At 41.0% G+C, this 22178-nt stretch overlaps 1 protein-coding gene and 1 long non-coding RNA gene across 3 annotated transcripts in view; both read right to left on the reverse strand.

Moving 5' to 3' along the window:
- LOC146260551 (1-phosphatidylinositol 4,5-bisphosphate phosphodiesterase delta-3-A-like) overlaps positions 1 to 9758 on the reverse strand; it is a 58709-nt gene extending 48951 nt beyond the window's left edge. Inside the window, exons 1-2 of the mRNA XM_084669373.1 lie at positions 9535 to 9758; positions 1431 to 1598 (exon numbers count right to left, since the gene is read on the reverse strand). Of these exons, the coding sequence (XP_084525499.1) occupies positions 1431 to 1598; positions 9535 to 9601 (235 nt within the window). The 5' untranslated portion in view covers positions 9602 to 9758. The remainder of the gene's footprint in view (positions 1 to 1430; positions 1599 to 9534) is intronic.
- A 948-nt stretch (positions 9759 to 10706) lies between these two features.
- On the reverse strand, positions 10707 to 20541 carry LOC146260552 (uncharacterized). 2 transcript variants are annotated; one of them, XR_014729535.1, is made up of 3 exons: positions 15625 to 20541; positions 14471 to 14598; positions 10707 to 11691 (listed from the first exon to the last, which is right to left on the reverse strand). It is a non-coding gene; the product is annotated as an uncharacterized LOC146260552 (long non-coding RNA). The 2 variants fall into 2 exon arrangements; XR_014729536.1 differs by lacking the exon at positions 15625 to 20541 and adding an exon at positions 14720 to 15430.
- Between the last annotated feature and the right edge of the window lie 1637 nt (positions 20542 to 22178).

Here is a 22178-nt window from a genome sequence, read left to right on the forward strand (position 1 = left end):
CAGCCATCTAACTCCTTACATTATCATGTACTTTTGTTACTTGGGTCCACTTAAATCCCTCTCCCTTGGTGGATGTGCAAACACACAAATCAAGCTCGGTGTATAAAGGAAGACCCGTCTTTTTTTTGTCATTTAGCAGACGCTCTTGTCCAGCGCGACTTACAGTAAGTACATTCCCCCTGAGAAAAGTAGGGTGAAATGCCTTGCCCAAGGACACAACATAATTTGGCACGGCGGGGAATCAATCTGGCAACCTTCTGATTACTAGCCTGACTCCCTCACTGCTCAGCCATCTGACTCCTTTACTTCCTAATCCTTTTTTCCCCTTCTTTGCACCCCAGGCTAAAGGCCTCCCTATCCTTGATGCTCTTTTTCTAAAATTGCTCACTTCTAAATCTTTAATTTTGTCGTCATTTTTGTATTTCTTTGTATTATTAGTATAAGTACATGTTAATGTTGATTCATACGTGTTTTTTCTGATATTATGTGAATGAAAATACACAAATATATCTGTTTTCTCATTGGAAATGTATATCCAAAATATCAGTCCTCGTCACAAAATCCAAGTCTGTGAGGAATAACAGCCATATGTAAGCAGTAGCCCTTGTTTTAGATTGTCTTATCCAGGTACTCATCATACCTATCTTTGTAATTTGGTAGATTTAAAGAATAAGATCAAAATGGTCACTACTCACAACACCAAAAGTTAGGAAACCACTGTTTAAAAAGTAAGACCACTTAAGACACTGGCTGCTTGCAGCTTTAATTTGTGTTTTTTAGACCTGTGACTGTCATCCAAAACACAGCAAGAACACATATAGATAGATGATAAGACATGATAAATGAACACAAGGTAATATCTGATCTACTGAGTGTGAGTAACATAAGTACAGAAATCCCTGTTTTCTCCCAGTGCTGGAGGTTGGTGTGTGTGTGTGTAGGTGTGGGTGGATCTGTTTGTGTGTGTGTAGGTGTGTGTGTGTAGATGTGTGGGTTGGTGTATGTGTGTAGGTGTGTGTGCGTGTAGATGTATGTGTGTGTGGGGGGTGGGGTTAGGGGATGTGGGGGTGTAGGTGAGTATGTGTGTGTAGGTGTATATGTGTGGGGGTGGTTGTGGGGGTGTGGGTGTGTGTGTAGATGTGTAGGTGTGTGTGTGTACATGTATGTGTGTGTGTGGGGTGGCGTTATGGGTGTGTGGGCTGTAGGTGAGTAGGTGTGTGTAGGTGTATGTGTGGGGGTGGTTGTGGGAGTGTGAGGGTGTAGGTGTGTGTGTGGAGGGGGAGTTGTGGATTTGTAGTTGTGTATGTGGGTGTAGGTGTGTGTGTGGGGGGGGTTTGTGTGTGTGTAGGTGAGTATGTGGGTGTTGGTGTATATGTGTGTGGGGGGGTGATGTGGGGGTGTAGGTGTGTGACAGGACACTGCACACTCACAGGACTGTAGTTCCTTGGCCCTGCTGGAGGTCTTGTTGGACTGGCACCAGATAGTGACCCCATCATCGAGGAGCTTGAGTGTACGTCTTTTCTGCCAGCGAGGTGATCGAACCTTCACCATGCTGGAACCCTTCAGCATCCGCTTCACATCTTCATCATTCTCAACACCTGGAGGTAGAGAGGGAAGAACACAGACAAGGCGTTTAACTCCAGTAGTGTTGATCAAGAGAGATAGAGAGCATAGAGGATGTGTTATATCAGTGTTTCCCACAGATTACAAAGCAATTTGTGGTGTGGGGGGGGTCGCCCCGTGTCAGCACGGGGGGGTTGTTCCATGTCAGACCGGGGGGGGGGGGGGGGTCAAAATAATTCCTTTGTTAATAATTCGTTACACAGAACTTTATTATATTAAAAAATATTAATAAAAAATTAATCACACGCCCAACCCAATACACACATTTCACACCCCATTCATGTCCTATCTTAGCCTGGCTGCCAGCCCAACTTCTCCCCACCCACAAAAAAAATTTGGTTGGGAAGTTGGGTCTGGAAGGTCTCGTATTGGGAATTACTACATAAAACCAGGATCTGGGCGTACCAATGAAATTGCCAGTGCAGGCTTTATACGATGATGGACAGATGATCAACAGTAACGTAATCAACAACGTCATGAAAGAGCCCTTGGGTTGAATTTGTTTTCAACAAACAACATATTACGTTGCTCTGATTGGTCTATCCAATTGAGCGAAGAGGCATTTGTTTTACGAGTTTGGTTGAAACACGCCCCACAGCCCAATGGAGAGTTTTCAGACTCATATTCTGACTAGAATTATGAGTATGACAACGTCAGGCTAGTCCTATCTGCCAGAAACGGAAGAATAGAAATGAGTTCCCTTATTCTGAGACCTGTTTGTTTACCTGCCTGGTTCTACATCCGTTTGTCCACCTCCCCAGTAGCTTCAGCTGGCTCTCTCACAGCAGCATGTTGGATGCTGTTCTCCTCTACAACTCTTTCTTCAATGCCTAAAAAATCTATCTCTTTCTCTCCCTGACCCTGTCTTTCTGCTTGAGCAGCACTGGTTGAAGCCTGAAATATTTCTGGGGAAATGTGGGGTGTAGTAGTTACTGCACTACTACAAAAGTGTAGTAGTTAGCCATCTCTACAATTTACTGGGGCTAGGTCTGAATCTAGGAGAAAAATTGAGCTGCCATCTGTAGGTATATGCAAGTAGCAACGCTAGTGCTACCAGCGTAACTATTTAGCTGGTCGGCTCCATGACGCCGATAAGTAGGGCACGTGAGATTGCTCATTAAAAGAACGAAGAGGAACCCACTTCCCTAACAAAAAAGTATATTAAAGTATACTATAAGTGTACTAAAAATGGATAGTACAATTTTTGTTCACTTTTGATATACTTAAGAAGTATACTTAGAAAATAGTTCACTTTTGATATACTTTTAAGTGTGCTTTGAAAATAGTTCAGTTTTTATATACTTCTAAGCAGGATACTTAGAAAATAGTTCACTTTTGATATACTTTTAAGTATGCTTTGAAAATAGTTCACTTTTGATATACTTTTAACCAGTGTTGAGGTAACGAGTTACAAAGTAATGGATTACAGTAACGATATTAATATCGTAGGTAACTAAGTAAAGTATTACATTACACTCAAAATATTGGTAACCACACTACTTTACTAGACCTCAGAAAAGCGCTTTCCTGCGTTACCCAAGCCATTTTTGCCAGTCTGAAAAGTTGACTGTAAGTGGCGCTTGCATGCTTGCCTGTGTGCTTGCTTGTCTGGGCACCGTTGCCGCAGAGACCGATTTGAGTGACGTAGCTGCTGGTGCGTAGACATTGACAACCCAGTATCACATAATTGATATTAGGTTGGCGTAGAAGGAGGGGAAGCAGGAAAATGGATGAGACTGACACAGGAGGGTTCAGCCAGTGGCGATATTCTCATTATTTTAACTTTGTTGCTCGAAAGGACACAAATATTACAGTAAAATGCACTGAATGTCCAGACGAGAGGTGTCTGTCAACTGCTGTCAACTCAATGAGATTTTAAAGTGAGGCATATTTCTAGGATCAGACAGTGTGGACAGTGTTAATGTTCGTTCAAGTGCAAGTGAATGGCTGAGTTTTATATGCCATTTTGTGTTACATGTTTACAATTACAATACACTATGTGGAAAGGCTAAGAGATGCCCTTTATTGAAAAATAAAGTAATGAAAGAGCCATGATGTTTGTCCATGTATCTTTGCGGTAAATTTGGACATTTGCTTAAAACATTTGAAAGTAAAGTAACTAGTAGTGAAGTTACTACTTCAAATGCAGTAACTAGTAAAGTAATCTAGTTACAATTTTCAGAAGTAACTAGTAACTTGTAACTAGTTACTTTTTCTGAGTAACTACCCCAACACTGCAACACCACTAGGTATGCTTTGAAAATAGTTCACTTTTGATATACTTATTAAGGTATACTTAAAAAAAAAAAAAGGTATATATTTCTTCTGGAGATTGATGTACGTTTTCTTTTTTTATACAGCAAAAACAGTCAAAATACTTTTAAAGTACATTACAAGTTACATTTTTTAGATCCATCTTGTATATTCTAATTATTCATGTCTAGGAAATTATACTATGCATTGCACATTGAATCTTTATTGTTACTGAAGCTCTAACCTTAATTACAGCCAAAACTTTTTGACAGTGGCAAAAATCTTCTATCAATTTTGGGGGGGGGGATTATATGACATTTTCTCAAGAGCAATTCTTGAGGGGGACACCAAAATTACTGCTGTAACACCGTCAGGAATATTAATCTATCAAGCATTGCACAGTTGATGAACAAGTTTAAGAAAGCTTTATTGCTTGCGGCCGCAAGGAGACAAAACATCACACCATTGTGCTACAAAGTTTGTCTGCTAGCATGTTGTGCTAGCTAGCTATTTAAACAGAACCACTCTTGACTGTTATTGGCTAAAACAAAGGTATGCAAATGTCCCATGGCTCTTCTTCATTGGCTCCCTTGCATAGACATGGCGCGTGTGTGTGCGTGTTTGAGTGTGTGCGTTCTTTAACCCCTGCAAGCTTGACCATATGATTCATCCAACACAGATAAGGCCAGACATCTTTTATGGCCTCTCCAGTAAGAGAGAGTGGTCAGCCCAGGTCACCTTGTTTACACAGGCCTTGTGTTACCCAAAGTTCAGATTTAGGGGTAGGCCTCTCTCTACACAAAAGGAATGCTGGACAATTCTTACACAGGATAAAAGTTACATCTTCAATTGTTCCAACAAACACATAGCCAACATTATAATAAGTGAAATGTATATTATTAATATTATTTACATTTACTTTTGTTTCCAGTGATTAATTGGGGGGACAAATTCAACTTTTCCCAGGATGGGGAGGTCGTGTCCCCCTGGGCTTTCTGCCTATGCATTTTGAAGCCCTATACTCTTATCCTATACTATACTAATAATTATCAATTATGTGTATTAGAGTACTAGTGGAAAAAACAAAAAAACAATTTGAGATAGAAGCAGACAAAAGGGTTGCATTATGCATTTGAAGGTTATACCAGAGCCTGTATAAGGAGAGCCTTGCAACTCCCTATTAAGCCCCATTGTACCGAATTTGGTTGCAGTTCCACCAGAGTTCCACTGGGGGTGATGGCGAGCGAGTGCATGTTGAATGGGAGTCTATGGAGCTTAACGGCTAAATTAGTCTCTTTTGCCTGATTGTCGTTGAGAAATCTCCGATTTGATTGTAGTTTTTGCATGTTCAACATGGATTATAGGTCGAAAGTTGAATGAACGAGTACTTATGTCCTTTTGATTTCTTACAGGGTGAGTCGTTGTTCCCTTTAACACGCTAGCATTCTGCTAATGAATGCTGATTGGTTAGTGAAGGACTGATACGACCAGAGCTCTTGCTTGATGGCATCCGAAGCGGAATCAGAATGTCAGAGCATTAGCAACATTAGCAACAACATTAGCAAGCCAAAACTCTTTCTAGCATGTGTATTGACAGGGAGAGCCTAACCTGTCAGCTGTGTTGTCGATGCCCTGAGAGAAAAAAGTGACCAGAGCTTGCCATCAAGCAGTAGCTCTGGTCGTACAATTTGTATGACGTCAATTACATTTTCAAAAGCTTTTTAGAACAGAAAGGCGACTTAAAAAAAATGTAACAGCCAGCAGTGTGTATTTTTTTTGCCTTCCCTTTCGAATTCAAATTAGTAGACAAAAAACTATATCCTGAGAAAAGTGGATTTTGAGGGGTACCGCTCCATAGACCTCCATTCATTCTGCACTCGCTCGTTAGCACCATCACATGGAACTTAAACCAGTTCAGAACCCGGAAGTTCCCCGAGAGTGGCAGCAGAGCCTGTTTAAGGAGAGCCTTGCCACTCCCTATTAAACCCCATTGTACCGAATTTGGCTGCAGTTCCACCAAAGTTCCACTGGGGGTGATCGCGAGCGAGTGCATGTTGAATGGGAGTCTATGGAGCTAAACGGCTAAATTTGTCTCTTTCGCCTGATTGTCATTGAAAAATATCAGATTTGATTGTAGTTTGTGCATGTTCAACATGGATTATAGGTCAAAAATTGAATGAATGAGTACTTATGTCCTTTTGATTTCTTACAGGGTGAGTCGTTGTTGCCCATAACACGCTAGCATTCTGCTAATGAATGCTGATTGGTTAGTGAAGGACTGATACGACCAGAGCTCCCGCTTGATGGCATCCGAAGCGGAATCAGAATGTCGGAGCATTAGCAACATTAGCAACAACATTAGCAAGCCAAAACTCTTTCAAGCATGTGTATTGACAGGGAGAGCCTAACCTGTCAGCTGTGTTGTCGATGCCCTGAGAGAAAGAAGTAAGTGACCAGAGCTTGCCGTAAAGCAGTAGCTCTGGTCGTACGATGTGTATGACGTCAATGACATTTTCAAAAGCTTTTTAAAACAGAAAGGCAACTTTAAAACAATCTATTATTTTTGCCTCCCCTTTCGAATTCAGAATTCAAATTACTAGACAAAAAATTATATCCTGAGAAAAGTGGATTGAGGGGTACCGCTCCATAGACCTCCATTCATTCTGCACTCGCTCGTTAGCGCCCTCACATGGAACTTCAACCAGTTCAGAACCAGGAAGTTTCCCGAGAGTGGCAGTTCTCTCTATATTAGACATTCTCTGATTCTTACTAAAAGTGTACACGCCCAAAAGCCTAAAATGGCGTACGCACACAAAAATTCAGATTTATAAAACCGTGCGTACGGACACCTGTACGCAATGTTCCCTTTATAAATCACAGACTACCCACAAGTGTGCATACGAGAATCAGCATTGTACCCCGCCCTAAACACGCCCATTTTTAACCTTATATGGTCAATGTAAAGCACCTCATGAATGCTAAACTAGTATCTCATCATGACCCTGGCATACGATTGTTCTTTACGGTGAATCATAGCGCATGACAACTTCTCAGACACTGTTAGCCTGTTGGTGGAGCCTGAAAACTCCGAAAATGTGGTGGCCGGTGGATCACCCATTTAAAAAAACTGTGCGAGTGGCGTCAACTGTGGCAGTGATACTGCGAGTCGAGATACAATTTGATCGATTGCACGGGAGCTTGACGACTGTATTGTTTTTTGCATATGAGGATATTTGCACAGTATTAAATACATTTATTTAGTAAATACACTGTGTTCTGCAGTTAGCCTATCTAAAGGTAGGATATGTGATGTTATCCTGTATTCCATGCAGTCGGGGAATCTCCCCCTCCTGAACTCCCGTAGTGGACAATCTGATGGTGAGGAAGCGCTGAATTTTGATTCAAAATTTGAGTTGGATTGTACAAGGTGTTTATGGAACAAGAATCACTCAGTACAAGTGCAAATAACACTGCTGAATGTAATCTTTATGATAATCATGAAATTGAATGAAAAAAACGTGTTTGAGGAAAACAAAATATATTACGAGTAATGTTCTTCCCACATTCAATTTCTGCAGTCTGACTACAGTACGGTCATCTGCGTCGCCAATTCCAACTGTTTTCAAAATGTGTGTAGGCCTGCTTATGACCATTCATCTGAATCAGGTGTTTTGGCGCAGGGAAACATCTCAAACTTGCAGGACAGGGGTGCCCTGAGGACCAGGGTCGGGAACCACTGGTATAGACAAACATCAGCCATGCCCGTCGAGTCAATGTTACCTAGACTCTAGCTCATCTGCTTTTTATTAATGCTGATTTGAAAGTAATGCAAGAACAGGTAGATAGCGAAAACACCTAGACTGTAGGCATGTAAACTAGTTTACCTTGCTAACGCAAGAGCATACCTAGAATGTGTGATGATTTAGCCTAGTTTATTGGCAATAAGGATAACGTTATTTCATTTTCCTGACTGTGTTTCATTCAAATAAATAACCTGTGTTGTCATGTAAATCTACAATTCAAGATGCATGTTTGTCCACATCTATTTTTCAGCAAGATAGCTAGAGCTAACTGAAGCTGAGTTGAATATAATAGTTTCAAATATAATGATACAATTAATGATCTCTTTGTTTTTACTTGTGTTTGGCAATAAAAGTGAAATATCCCCATTTACCAGAAAGTAAACATCCTTATTGACCGATCACCCCCCTGTATCGGCATTAAATGGTTTGTTCCTGCCTTAGCCACTTATTACTGACTGTTTAGTTGCAGTCAGTAGATGCGCTAGTCACCAGAAATAGTGATCACAATGTTGCCTAGCCCTAGTAAACACATATCAGGTTTTCAAAGGTCAGAGAAAAAATAGAAAGAGGAAAGACAAATGAGAGATTTTCAATCTGTAACCCATTTTTTTCACCAAGAAAGGTGGGTAGCCAGTAGTCTGTGGTATTAACCTGTTGGCTTAATGTCCATGGTAAAATAAGCTAGCTAGCTACAGACTAGTGTTAGCCTACATTTCATCAACAGCTAATCAGTACAGGGAAACGTTTAGCAAGATCTTCATATTAAATCATTGTCCCGACTCTCTGCCCCTTTTAGCAGATTTTACAACAGATGAGTCAGCAGCACCCCAGTCTCCCCATAACTGTACCCCTCCCTGTCCCAGTGAAGAAGGTGAGCAACATTGTGTTAAAGACATGCCAGTTAGCATCATTCCAGGGAGTCTGTGGGAATTAATGGATGCACTTGGGAATTTGCTGCCCCCCTCTTCATGCCGCCCTAGGCGGCTGCCTATGTTGCCTTTGCCTAGGACTGGCCCTGTAATCAAGTGGTGGTGATACAGAACTGTAGGTAATTTGGGTCAATATTCTGTAGTGTTAGTGTCATTTATTGGTATTTGGAATATTTATATACTGTATATATCACAGTATATATGTATTTATCACATGCATTGTGTACATCCAACAGAGCCAGGGTTAGGCTTAGCTCTAGCCTCTCAGGTAGAGCTAGAAGGAGGAAGAAGTAAAACGTTTTGATAACTTCTGCATTTTTACCATTTTAGTCTTTATTCGAGAACTTGTCCAATTAAGAAAATAGTGCAGTGCCTGGTGTAATCTATAGGGTCTTACAAGGTCTGAAACTGTCCCAAAATGCTTAGGAATTGTTTGAACATACTGATACAAATACATTGAAATGACACTTGAGCTATGTGCAATGCAATATATGCAATATAAAATTGTAGGCGAATATATATGAGCTCGCTCGGTTTGTTTTCAAATGTCGGTGGGACAGCCTTTTTCTATAATTAGCAATATATTTTTATGACAGAGGATGCGCCGTTGAATATCATTTGCTTAATAAAACAGTTGGGAGACAGTTTTAGTGTAACATTAAACCTACCATATGACGCTGATGTTACGCATACAACTAGCACACATCTCAGTGGCTTATGCAGCAAAAACTGTGGCATAATGTGTGTATACAGTGGTAGGCTAGCCTTCAAGCATATGGGCTTTGTAAAGTAAATCCTTGCCGCACAGAGGGATATATTACGTTAATATTACCGCCCATATGCCATTTAGTCCACTAATCGTACATTTAACAGAACAGTGTATATTAAATTATAATACAAGTAAAAGGCAAACAACAAACGCTTACCTAAATCCTTCAGAGGGTGGTGTGGCTTTGATTCTGACGTCCCAGCTTTCTTACCGCTACCCAACATTATAATAGGAAGTGCGCTCGCTCTTTTTATATCCTTTTTGTCTGTATGACCGCTGTGTTACAACAGCAAGCGCAGAGGAGGTTTTAAGATGAAGTGTTTGCTAGAAAATGTGGGAAGTGTGTTGCATATCTTCAAGATTAAGTCTGAAGCGACCCATGATCATGTTCCCTTGGAGAAAAGGCAACACAGAGATTTGATGACGTCATGAGTATGGGCGAGCGCACACTAACGACCTAAACAGATTATTTTGATATTCTGTATGCTCCACAGCCATGCAACATTTATTGCAACTCATCATCAAATAATAGCCCTTAAGCAGAATGGCAGTGACCGTAAAAAAAAAATATATATTTTAATATATATATACTTAAACTAAATAATTCACCTGTCTGAGCATTTCACCCAGCTGTTAGTCCAAGCACGTCCTCTCAAAATTTTACTACTGCAACTCACTACTTGCCGGACTCCCAGCATGTGCAACCCGCCCTCTCCAGAGGATTCTGAACGCGGCAGCCCGCCTGATCTTCAATGTACCCAGACCCTCCCATCAGGGCTCCAGACTAACTTTTTCCCTTGGTTGCACTGGTGCGCCTAACTTTTTTATTTAGGTGCACCAGCACAAAATTTAGGTGCACCCAAAGGTGAACCCAAACCGCATGCCCTTCAGATGGCCAACACCTGTAATTTGGCTTTCTTGCCCTTTGGCCTTGGCTGAACCAGGTTGCCACACTCTCCCTAGCATCAAAATCCGAGCTCCATGGGTTAGCTCTATGGCCCAGCTCCGTAACTCAGGGGTGGACAATTAATTTTGACAAAGTGCCACATGAGAAACTTGAAATGTGTTAGAGGGCCGCATCAACAATAACTTGAACTTAATTCTGCTCACTATTCATTTTCCCCCATTGTAAAAAGCAGTGAAGTATATTCTTTATTAGCCTAGCTGTTACTGGTTTTCAGAAGAATAAGGATATTCTGTAAATATTTTACATGCTGTTCAACTAGTAAAAGACTATCGAAGTACAGTAAAAACTAAAATAATCATTACATCAGTGTTTCATTTTATTTGTAAATTGTTAATCTTCACAAACACTGAAAAGTTGTTTTGCAGTAAGTTAAAGATATGCAATTGATCAACTTTATACAAAAAGCAATACTTTTTTTCAGTTAATTTTGTTCAGTGAGAGGAATCCAGTGGACTTGAACAAGTGCATCGAAATCTGGCTGAATGTCTGAGGTGGATGTGCGAAGGACATAGCCTGACGTTGTCATACTCATAATTCTAGTCAGAATATGAGTCTGAGAACTCTCAGTTGGGCTTTGACTACGGGGCGTGTTTCAAACGAGCCTGGAAAACAAATGCCTCTTCGCTCAATTGGATAGACCTACAACCAATCAGAGCAAGGTAATATGTTGTTTGTTCAAAACAAATTCAACTTAAGTGCTCTTTTGTGACGTGGGTGATTACATTACTGTTGATCATCTGTCCATCATCGTATAAAGCCCGCCCTGGCAATTTCATTGGTACGCCCAGATTCTGGTTTTCTGTAGTTGTTCCCCAATACGAGACCCTCCAGACCCAACTTCCCGACCAAATTTTTTTGTGGGCGGGGAGAAGTTGGGCTGGCAGCAAGGCTACGAAGGACAGCTGACAGGTGATGATCAAGGTCTGCAGTTTAACTAGCAAGCCATCAGCCCGCGCCCACTGAATCAGTCAAGTTCTTATTATGTCCGTGTTAGTTTTTTTTTTTAGTCCCTTAGTGCCGATTCAAATAATAATCCTTCAACACAGCGACCTTAGCAAACTAAGAACACAGATTTGACTTTGACCTCAGTAAACAGATACTTAGAAGTCCATGTCTTGTTAAAAACTCTACATTCTGTATCAACCTTTCGTTTTTCATTTTCGAGGGCTAACCAACAGCTAACTCTCCTGTCGGTGAGGTTACGCAAGCGCACATGTGTAAATCGCTTGATCACTTGTCTTTCCAATAGTATGAACCTGCAGAGCCGGAGACTCCGGAGGCCCCGGAGAGCTGAAGTTTCAGGACTGAAGTTTCAGGACCGCAGTTGTAGGACCCTGGCAGCGCCACCTAGCGAATTGAAAGGCAGTGTCACTAGATCGCAACAAAATGTTTGAATGGTTTGCGAGGCAAGAAACAAGGAAAACTCCGGCATATGTGATGATGTTTGATGACACAATTATATAGAAAGGTATCATATTTAAAAATATTTTCTAATAATATGGAAAGGTATAATATTTGAATACATGTTTGAATAATAAAAAATTGATAATTAAAGCAATTAAAATCACATACAATACGATGTCAAGATCCAGTGTACTTTGATAAAATGAAGTAAGCAAATTAAGGAAGCTAAAATAGCCTAAAGAAAAGGAGGAAACTATATCAATGTGGACAGATGTGTGACGCTGCCCTGGAGTCACCAGATTTGGTGTTAGCGAGGTAACTTCAGGTTCAACCCAGGGTTTTCTGTACTACGACGGTGGATCACTTGTTACCGGGGTAGATCGCCATGGTAACACATGCTGAACGGCTAACCTGGTCGGGAGCAGGATAAGTTGGAGATCAGAGATCAACCGGTATGAAAACCCCGCCCATTAACTCATTCTTGACGATAATGTCGTCACCGTTCATAGTAGATCATGTGCAGCTTGGTGCGCGGATAGTGAGAGGTGCGCTCAGAAGAGCCAGAAAATTTTGAGACCGACAAAACCCTTTCGCCTTCCCTCATGAGTATCTTTCTGAAATATATAGATTCTTAGCAGAGGGAATTACGTATATTGCCAGCTTCTGTATGTTGCCAATGCGACGCATTGAAGCTGTGCACTCAGTCCCACAGACTGAATGCATAGCATTTCGTTATTTCGCTATGGGTAGCTAGTTTTATTGTGTGGGTGATGCGGAGAACCTGAGCAAGAACACGGTCTGCCGCGCAATTTTGAACGGATTTTATTTAATGGCTGTTGCCACCATATTCTGATTAAAGGAGTGATGAAAAAAAGATATCCAAAGTGCCCTTTGTAAAAACTTTGGACTCCTAATATGTTGGCAAAATGAAAGAAGGTTTTTCACTCACTGGAGGTCGTAGATGATCAGGAAACTTTGTCTGCCTGCTCATTTTGGGAGTACACCTTTGAGTTTTATTTACCACTAGCAACACAGATGGTGAGAGTGCGCGAACGTGTGGCTGTGATCGAAGTGTCTGTAATGACTTACTAATTGTGGTGGTCTCAACATAAGACACAAGTCCCTAAAGTGCTCATTTCAAATATGACTCAATTTATTACATTTCTATGGTGTTGAACTCAGCAGGAAGAGGAACTTCTTCCTCCCCCTGAGCCTAGGGCCTCCACTTCAAGGCCAAGACAAAGACACAAGGTATAAGCAAAAAACCACAGTATTCAAATGGACACCTTCAACTTTCTCCAAGTGTGCCTTGCAAAGGGACAATGTTCTTCATTTGTTTCAGGTTGGAGCAGACAGTGTGAGGGCCCTGTATTAAAGAACCCTGGAGCTCGATAATAAGAGGCTTTTAATTAAAAAAACAAGGCTGGAGACAGAAAAACTGGAATATGAGAAGAGATGACTCATGACTGAATGAACGACACTAAACTTAGTTACACTGACATATTTTTCCCATTCCTAGGGGAGAACACATGAGGATGTATTTGTTAAACTTTTGTCTACGTTTTGATATTTCTATACCTTTTTGTGGCTTTTTTGTTGTGCCTTTTGAATCTTTTGTGGGGGTTTTCACCACTTCTCTCTTTCAATGTCCTATTTATTATTTTTGAAAAATGCTATAAAAGTGAATGAAACATCAAAAATCAATGAAAGTAGTGAAATAATCATGTATGTATCACTTGTGAAGAGCTTTGTACAGATACCCATTGTTCTTTTTGGTTTGAAAGGTTTTGGTTGAAAGGAACCCCAATTTCTGATATGGAAATGATTAGAAAATGGGTCAAAGCAACCCAAGGACAAAAGGGTTAAGGGGAGACACAGTGAATAGGGATAACATATCAACATGAAACCTCCCAAGTTGATAACTAATAGTAGGTCAAATAATGTTTTCATTACTAGTTTCCTGTAAATGTAGGCCTATGTTTAAATGAGCAAATGATGACGTTGTAAAATATGATATTCTTTGCATACATTTCCAGAACAGAAATCAGAACATTGAGTGAAAAACCTTCTTTCAGAGTCCAAAGTTTTTACAAAGGGCACTTTGGATATCTTTTTTTCATCACTCCATTAATCAGAATATGGTGGCAACAGCCATTAAATAAAATCCGTTCAAAATTGCGCGGCAGACCGTGTTCTTGCTCAGGTTCTCCGCATCACCCACACAATAAAACTAGCTACCCATAGCGAAATAACGAAACACTATTCATTCAGTCTGTGGGACTGAGTGCACAACTTCAATGCGTCGCATTGGCAACATACAGAAGCTGGCAATATACGTAATTCCCTCTGCTAAGAATCTATATATTTCAGAAAGATACTCATGAGGGAATGCGAAAGGGTTTTGTCGGTCTCAAAATGTTCTGGCTCTTCTGAGCGCACCTCTCACTATCCGCGCACCAAGCTGCACATGATCTACTATGAACGGTGACGACATTATCGTCAAGAATGAGTTAATGGGCGGGGTTTTCATACCGGTTGATCTCTGATCTCCAACTTATCCTGCTCCCGACCAGGTTAGCCGTTCAGCATGTGTTACCATGGCGATCTACCCCGGTAACAAGTGATCCACCGTCGTAGTACAGAAAACCCTGGGTTGAACCTGAAGTTACCTCGCTAACGCCAAATCTTGATTTGTAGTACAGGCCCCAGGAGTCGAACTCACCACCTCAGACTTCCTAAGCGTCACCACTACCAAGTACGCCAACGAAAAGCAACCAATTCGCTGACGCGGGTGGCCTGTTACATACTTGAGGAGTGAGTTTCACCATACACAGGCTACACAACTTCATCCTTCAATGAGAGATAGAAGCAAGAAAAACAAATATAAAAAAAAACATTATGGATATTTGACTTTTCCTGACCTTTCAATATTCAAACCCCATATTGTGAAGTCGGTAACAGCACTACTAACTAGTTGAATGGTCTCTCTTCAGTGCGCAATTGTTTAGATATCCCCCTATCAAACTCCTCCACTTCACTGAAATAGTACAGACAATATTACTTCTAGGTAAGCATAAATATCAGTTACCCTAACAAAGTAATGTACATTAATTAGCATTACTTAAGTGGTTGATAATAAAGGTATTAATTAGTGCTGTCAGTTTAACGCGTTAATAACGGCGTTAACGCAAACCCAAATTAACGGCGTACATTTTTTTATCGCTTTTTTAAACTTTGTAGTTTTTTTCACATGCTGTTGCAACAACTTCCGACGGTAGAAAAACTTCAACACCACAACGGATCTAGCTAGACCGGAAACAAAACAACAGGCACGCCCCACACACTTGTTTGGCTTGCGAGCCGGCTAAAGAGTAGTAGCAGAGCCCATATACGGATATTAGACATTCTCTGGTAGTTGGTAACGTTACGTTTTGAGTGGATGGCGAGTGCGAGCCGCCGAAATGGATGCCAATAAGATTCTGAATGGAAAGTTTACTTTTAAAAGTTGCCAAATGGTTTCATTGACAAGACCAAAGTGATCAGTGTGTTTTGTCGTTGTAAACTGAGCTATCATCGCAGCACGTCCAGTCTGAAATACCACTTGATGGCCAAGCACACAGCTGATGCGAATTTTCCGCCCCCTCGTCCACCTTTCCACTTTTCCATGTTGATAAGAGCATAAAAATTTAAAAAAAGAATGGGACAAAAAGAAATCAAGCGACATTTAGAATAGATAAAAATGTTAGTTAACGAGTTAACTATGACATTAATGCAATTAATCGCGATTAAATATTTTAGTCGTTTGACAGCACTAGTATTAATAGTAAATTATAAAGTTTTATGGCATTGTGCAGAAAATATACATTCTCTACTTACCTCTGATGGTTAACTGGTCCAGAGATGAAGACCTTTTTTGCATCCTGCAGGGACAGATTCCTCAGCCTACTCAGGCCGTAGCCTATATGATGGCCTACAACAATTATATGGTTAATTTTTAAGACAGTAAGCTGCAGATTTTGTTTACCTGACAGATCGAATCCACTTGCTTTTAACCTATCATTTTTTTGAAGTTTTATTAATGTTCTGGCTTTATCATAAGACACCTACAGTAGTTGGGCTTGCCAAAATCGCCAAAATGGTTTCAATAAAGAAAAACTAATAGTCTAAAAGTTCATATTTCATAAAATTATCATAAGAGAACAGATAATTGTACCAGAATTGTTTGAACGTTTAACTAGCTAACTTAAATATGTTGAACAATACTTGGTTTACATAAGCTACGTCGCGCTACTGTTTCATTAAACAAATAAACAGAGTAACAATTTTCAGTTCGTTTTTAAGGAAGCTACGTGTGTAGAGCTAGCTAACTAGTGCTATAACTACTGAATGTTAGCTCTAGCTAATCAAGTAGTTTGTTTGACGTTGAAAACCACTCCAGTGTCTTAAAAATGATTTCGACAGCAAAGTTGAAGTTAGCTAGCTAACGTTGTCCAATTCAAGACACCAGAATTGTTTTATACATAACCATACGCAATTCACATTAGCTACTTACACTCTGATTCTAGTCCATCTTGTTCTGAGCCGTAATCCTACAATATTTACTACTGCAAGAAAATATTATCTTCTTCCGGTCCATGTTTATCCCATTCGCTACGTGGCACTGTCAGATAAAACGAGGGTCCTAGAACTGCGGTCAGGAAACTGCAGTCCTGAAACTGCAGCTCTCCAGCTCTCCAGGGGCTCCGGGGGCTCCGGCTCTGCAGATACCCCCTACTCAGTCTTTCAGGACTACATGCTTACTAGCGCTCGACACATTTATTTATTTTTAATTTTTGATTTACCTCACGTGGGCTGGATTGGGACAGCCTGTGGGCCGGTTGTGGCCCGCGGGCCGCACAATGCCCAGGTCTGCCATAACTGATTCTCTGGTGCTCAGGTCGTAATTTCAATTACACAGCACAGAGCAGTGTCGGCCTACAGGAATATCTGGACCACAGCCAATCAGAAGCAAAGGCCCGCCCCATCTCTGTCTATGATTAGTTTAGACCACGATACGATCCAACCATGAGTGTTCCGTCAAAGGAGAAACAAACGCTTCGTTCCTGGGGAGGCAGCGGATGCGAGGAGGTTTGGTGCACCGGTGCGACTTAGGAACATTTTTAGTCGCACCCGTTCAAATTTTGGTCGCAAATTATGCGACTAAATTAGTTTCTAGAGCCCTGCCCATGTTACCCTGCTCCTCATCTCCCTCCACTGGCTTCCCATTACGGCCCGTATCAGATTCAAGACCCTGGTGCTGACCTTCCAAGCGGTGAACAGGACTGCACGCAACTACATCAGATCTATGCTCCAGCCTTACACCCCCACCCACCACCTATGGTCTTCTTCTGACAACCGTCTGGTGGTCCCACCGCTCAAGAGTGCCCGGTCCCAAAACAAACTCTTCTCTTGTCTGGCCCCCCAATGGTGGAATCAACTCCCACAGTTAGACACTGACTGTCTCCCCACCTTCAAGAAAAGGCTCAAGACACACTTGTTCCGGGAGTACAACGGCACTTAGGAATGATTGTCTGGACCTGATGTTTCCTCCAGGATCACAATGACTCTTATTGAGAAACTTGCTCTTGTTGGTTAGTTGTAACTGACTTAAAACTATTGTACTTGCTGTGTAATATATTTTTGTTGCTTGCTTTTTTCCGCAGGTACACCCTTGCACTCAACACCAGCTCAAGGCATAAGCAAATTAAGTGGCTGCTTAGGGCCTCCGTGGCCACCAGAGGGCCCCCAAGAGCACATTACAGTTTAATGTACAGTGTTTTTTCAGTTAAACACTGCCCTTGTTTAAACGCCGCACCAAAAATGAACATTGTGTAATAAACGCCGCCCCAGAAATACGGTAGCAGTAGCATGTAATTTTAATGAACATTCTCTTGTATTGCACTAGGGATCCACTGTTAGCTAAATACGTTTCAAATATCACATCAACATACCTTACTTAGCAAATTACTCTAGCTAGCTAGAGACTAGCTGTTAGTCGGCATTAGAAGGGAAGCTTACAAAAAATAGCCAGAAAACGAATAGCAGTCTAGCCTTTTGCTAACGCCTATCTAGATTATCTATAGAAAGAACTGGAGAAGCAGGTGCTCTCGCATTAGCAAGCTAAACTAGTTTACAGGCTACCGTAGGTAGTCTAGGTGTTTTCGCTAGCTAGCTGTTCTTTCATTCCTTGCAAATCAGCATTAATAAAAAGCAGATGATAGTGCTATCTACTGTAACTAACATTGATATTTGCTTGTTGCTTAATCGGTGATTTTGAAGACCGTACAGTACTGTTCAAACTATCTAAGAACATTTGATGTAGCGAACTAACATGTTAGCATGCTAGCGCAGCTAGCCTAGAATACCGTATTTGTTTGATTAAACGTCACCCTCAAATAAATGCCGACCTCAAAAAAACGGCGCACCAAAAATGAACAATGTGTAATAAAATTAAGTTTAATAGTATAAATACGTTAATTAAGAAATAATAATAATAATTGGCGACACTGAGGGGCCCCGAAATACATTCTGCTTAAGGCCCCATAAAGGCTTGGGCCGGCCCTGCTTGGACTTTTTCAAGGTTCATGTTGTTTAATTGTATCTTGTATAACTACATGCGCTTATGGTTCTTCTCTTTGGGACTTTTTTAGTTTTCACTATGTATGCTTCATGTTTTGGTTTTCCACAATGTTTGGGGCTATCTCATTGTTATGATCAGTGACCTATGCACTTTTGTAAAGCTCTCTTTTGGAAGTCGCTTCGGAGAAAAGCGTCTGCTAAATGCATAAATGTAAATGTCCCATGTAATGACCTTTCAACTTAAATTAAGCATATGCTACTAGTGCACTGCAGTGATACCCAGATCAGTAATGCAGACGGTGAATGAAATGTCTGTTAGTTGATTCAGTGTTATAATGTAACGGTAACCTATAAGCAGGCCCAAACGGAATACGCGGGCGCAGAATTCCGTCGAAAACCCGAGGATTTTCAAGTAGAACGAATTGGTCGGAGGCAAAATGTAAATACACTGTTTTTACATTTTTTTACAGGGTTTTCAACTCATATTACGTCTCTGTTATTAAAACGTTAGCCAAAAATGCTAAGAATTGAAAAGGAAACACTCATCGACCAAAATTACAGCAAGAGACAGGGCCAGGGAGTTTTCAGCCGATTATTGTGAGGATGGATCAATACTTTTTTGCAAAGTTTGTCAACATTCAATCAACCATATTTGCCGTCAAATTGTTGTGGAACATCTTCAGTCGCTCCGACATAAGAACACGAAGGCTAGCGGAACTCAGCAGATTTCCGCAGTTTTTCAGTCTAATAAGAAAATGTGAAAACTAATCAGCGTAGTCCGTTTGGGCCTGCCTATAAGTTACGTTCCTTTATTTTTGGGAACATGCCATCTCATGTCAATGTTGTGTAATATTTAATAATTTTGGATGATTGGCAGTAGAGAATGGCGTTACTGAGTTACAGGGCCTAGTAAGATCCAGCGACAGTATTTGTCACCACGTTCACATGACTGATCTTTGTGTGGAATGTCAGCCAGCTGACTGGAGACGGGACAGAGTTCACATCGACTTAGCCTAATTGGGGTTTGTGCGCACGGGTAAAACCTTTTTACAGTTTGATTAAGCTATGGCTCGGATGAGCGGTTTTGTGTTCTTCACAATTCAAACAGTCCAATAGCCTTAAAGGTGACATGACATGCTGTTTTTGGATGCTTTTATATAGGCCTTAGTGGTCCCCTAATACTGTATCTGAAGTCTCTATCCCGAAATTCAGCCATGGTGCAGAATTATAGCCACTACAAGTAGTCCCACAATCAGCTTTCCCCAGAACGCGCTGTTTCTGTGTCTGTAGCTTTAAATGCTAATGAGGAGGAGAGGGGCGGCAACATGCACTAATGTTTACAACGGATGTATCGCAATGGCTCGTAGCCCCCGTTGCTGTAAGATGCCTCAAATTTAGCCTTCTGATCACCCTGGTTTGCAGAGGTGCACACTCATTCATTTCATTTGTGGAGAAAGGCGGATATCGCGAGCAATAACACCAACAGCAGAACGGTTATCCAAATAACAAAGAAGTGTACAACACTGGCGTTACAGCGTTTGTATTCACACACACACTTGATGCCATCTACCTTTACATTAGCGACAGTAACTCAGCTGGCTCGTAGCCCCGTTACTGTAAAATGCTTCGAATTTGCCCCTTCTCATCTGATCACCCTGGTTTGCAGAGGTGCACACTCATAATAATTTCAAAGAGGGGAAAGGCGGATATCGCGCACGCCATAACACCAACAGCATAACGGTTATCCAAATAACAAAGAAGTGTACAACACTGGCGTTACAGCGTTTGTACGTTAGCAACAGTAACTCAGCTGTTAGCTGCAGAGCTAATGTCACAGCCACATTCTAAGGGTAGGTAACAATGTTCAGTAAAGCAACACAATTATATAGCGTTAGTTAACTTACTTGTCCAAGTTTTGTAGCTTGACCAAGGAGATTTAGTAATGATCCAGAAATTAATTTCAGCAAGACCAGCTTTGTGTTGGCTCAAATTGAGGAAACAGTAGTGGCTGAAATGTTTGACGCAGACATGCAAAACTTTGGGAAGTTGTGTCGGCGCATTTCCAGCGAAAATAAAATTGAGATATTGGTTGTGCAGAGGCTCGGATGAAGGAATTAAATAAAGATTTGAGCTTGCATTTGTACATCCAAGCACTGAGCAACTGTTGTGCTTCGTTTGTTTGCTCGCCATGATGTCTCTCCAGGAAAAACCGATATCGCACTTGCCCTTGCACGGTGGTACTGTAGCTCAGTTTCTAATGGGCGGGCCAGATGATCTGGGCGGGCAAAGCAGAGAGAGGGGAGGTAACCTTTCTCGTATCTACGTCACTTGGAGGAGATTTTCAAACAGAGCGTTTGAGCCTTCATTTTGTCAAAGGCGGAGGAGAACACCCAGGGCTTTGTTTAGACCTATCGAAAATTCTAGCCACTGGGGGACCAAAGGCAGGCTAGGGGAACTCATATTAATGTTAAATAACCTCATAAAATGAAGTTTTCATGTCATGTCACCTTTAAGCACAGGCAGGCAACAAAATAACTCTTCAAAAGATTGTCTCAAGCTAAGGAGTCCACGTAGACATACTCAAATGAGCAAAATAACAGTTAGCGCTATGTAGGCTAGGCCACACAAACTGACAGAGGTTTAGCCCTATGGATTTGATTTCCATTTCAGTCAAGACACTCACGTGATTGATTTCACCATTTATTCATATACATGAGAAAAGGTTTAACATCGGCTGAAAGGATGTACATGGAGAAGCATTTGTTTGAATGCACCTTGGAGAAATAATGAATAAAAATGCTTACTAGATCATGTGTATTTGCATAGGATGTGTTAGAACTTGCTTCCATATGTGTATTGAGACAGGATGGATTAGCAAAAGCTTGCAAATGTTTTAGAACTCTTTTCCATTTTGGTATGAATTAGCAACTGCTTGCTGATGTGCATCTAAGATAAGACGTGTTAAACCGTCTTGCGGAAAGTTTCAGATAGGAGGCTGTAATGGCAATTTTTGACATAGTTACAATATCTATGTTTCTTTAAGCGGTAAAAAGTAAGTTCCTTTGTTATAGACAGAAACTGAGGTTCTGTGATGTGGTTTACTCTGTATAAGGGACACTCAGATTGTCTTAAAGTATTTATGGTGTTGTTTTAAGATGCCTAACTAAGATCCAGAGGGTATTAGTTAGGTTTGGGGGTTGGGCAGAACTGACCTGATCTTTTGGTCAAAGAGATGGCCAAGCCAGGCATCCTGTTTGTAGAAACTAGAAACTGCATCAACATGGGACACTGGCCTGGGGGGTTTTATTATCCTAAACTGTCACTGACCAGTGCTGACCAATCATGGTGACCGCTGTATTGATTGATTATTAACATCTGGTATCTGTTCATATAAGGGAGCCTCTCCTTTTTGTTCTTTATCACTCTTGCGAACGATTTGTGTGGATAGCACCTCCTTTGTAATGACTGATCAGCAAAGCTTTGTTTAATCATATGTAATTGTATAGTCTAAATAAATTGTTTCTAAAACTGGTTGTTCCCATCCTTGATTGTGATTGGCTATATCGCATTCCATGCCGCTGTAAAATCCAGCATAACCTCACAGGTTGTCCTCATAACATTCTTTAACATTCCATATTACTGCGCATCGAATATTTCAAATTGAAAAAGACGGCAAAGATGTCTATCTGGTTGTTGCGTGGCAACGATTTATGTTGGAACTATACTTGACTAAACTATTTTGTTTCTAATTGTTTTTATTGATGAAACCATATCAAATATTTGTAGTAACAATCTTAGAAAAGCAATAAGCC

This window comes from Hypomesus nipponensis, chromosome 13, assembly GCF_054491055.1.
Source record: "Hypomesus nipponensis isolate SF chromosome 13, ASM5449105v1, whole genome shotgun sequence".
NCBI lineage: Eukaryota > Metazoa > Chordata > Actinopteri > Osmeriformes > Osmeridae > Hypomesus > Hypomesus nipponensis.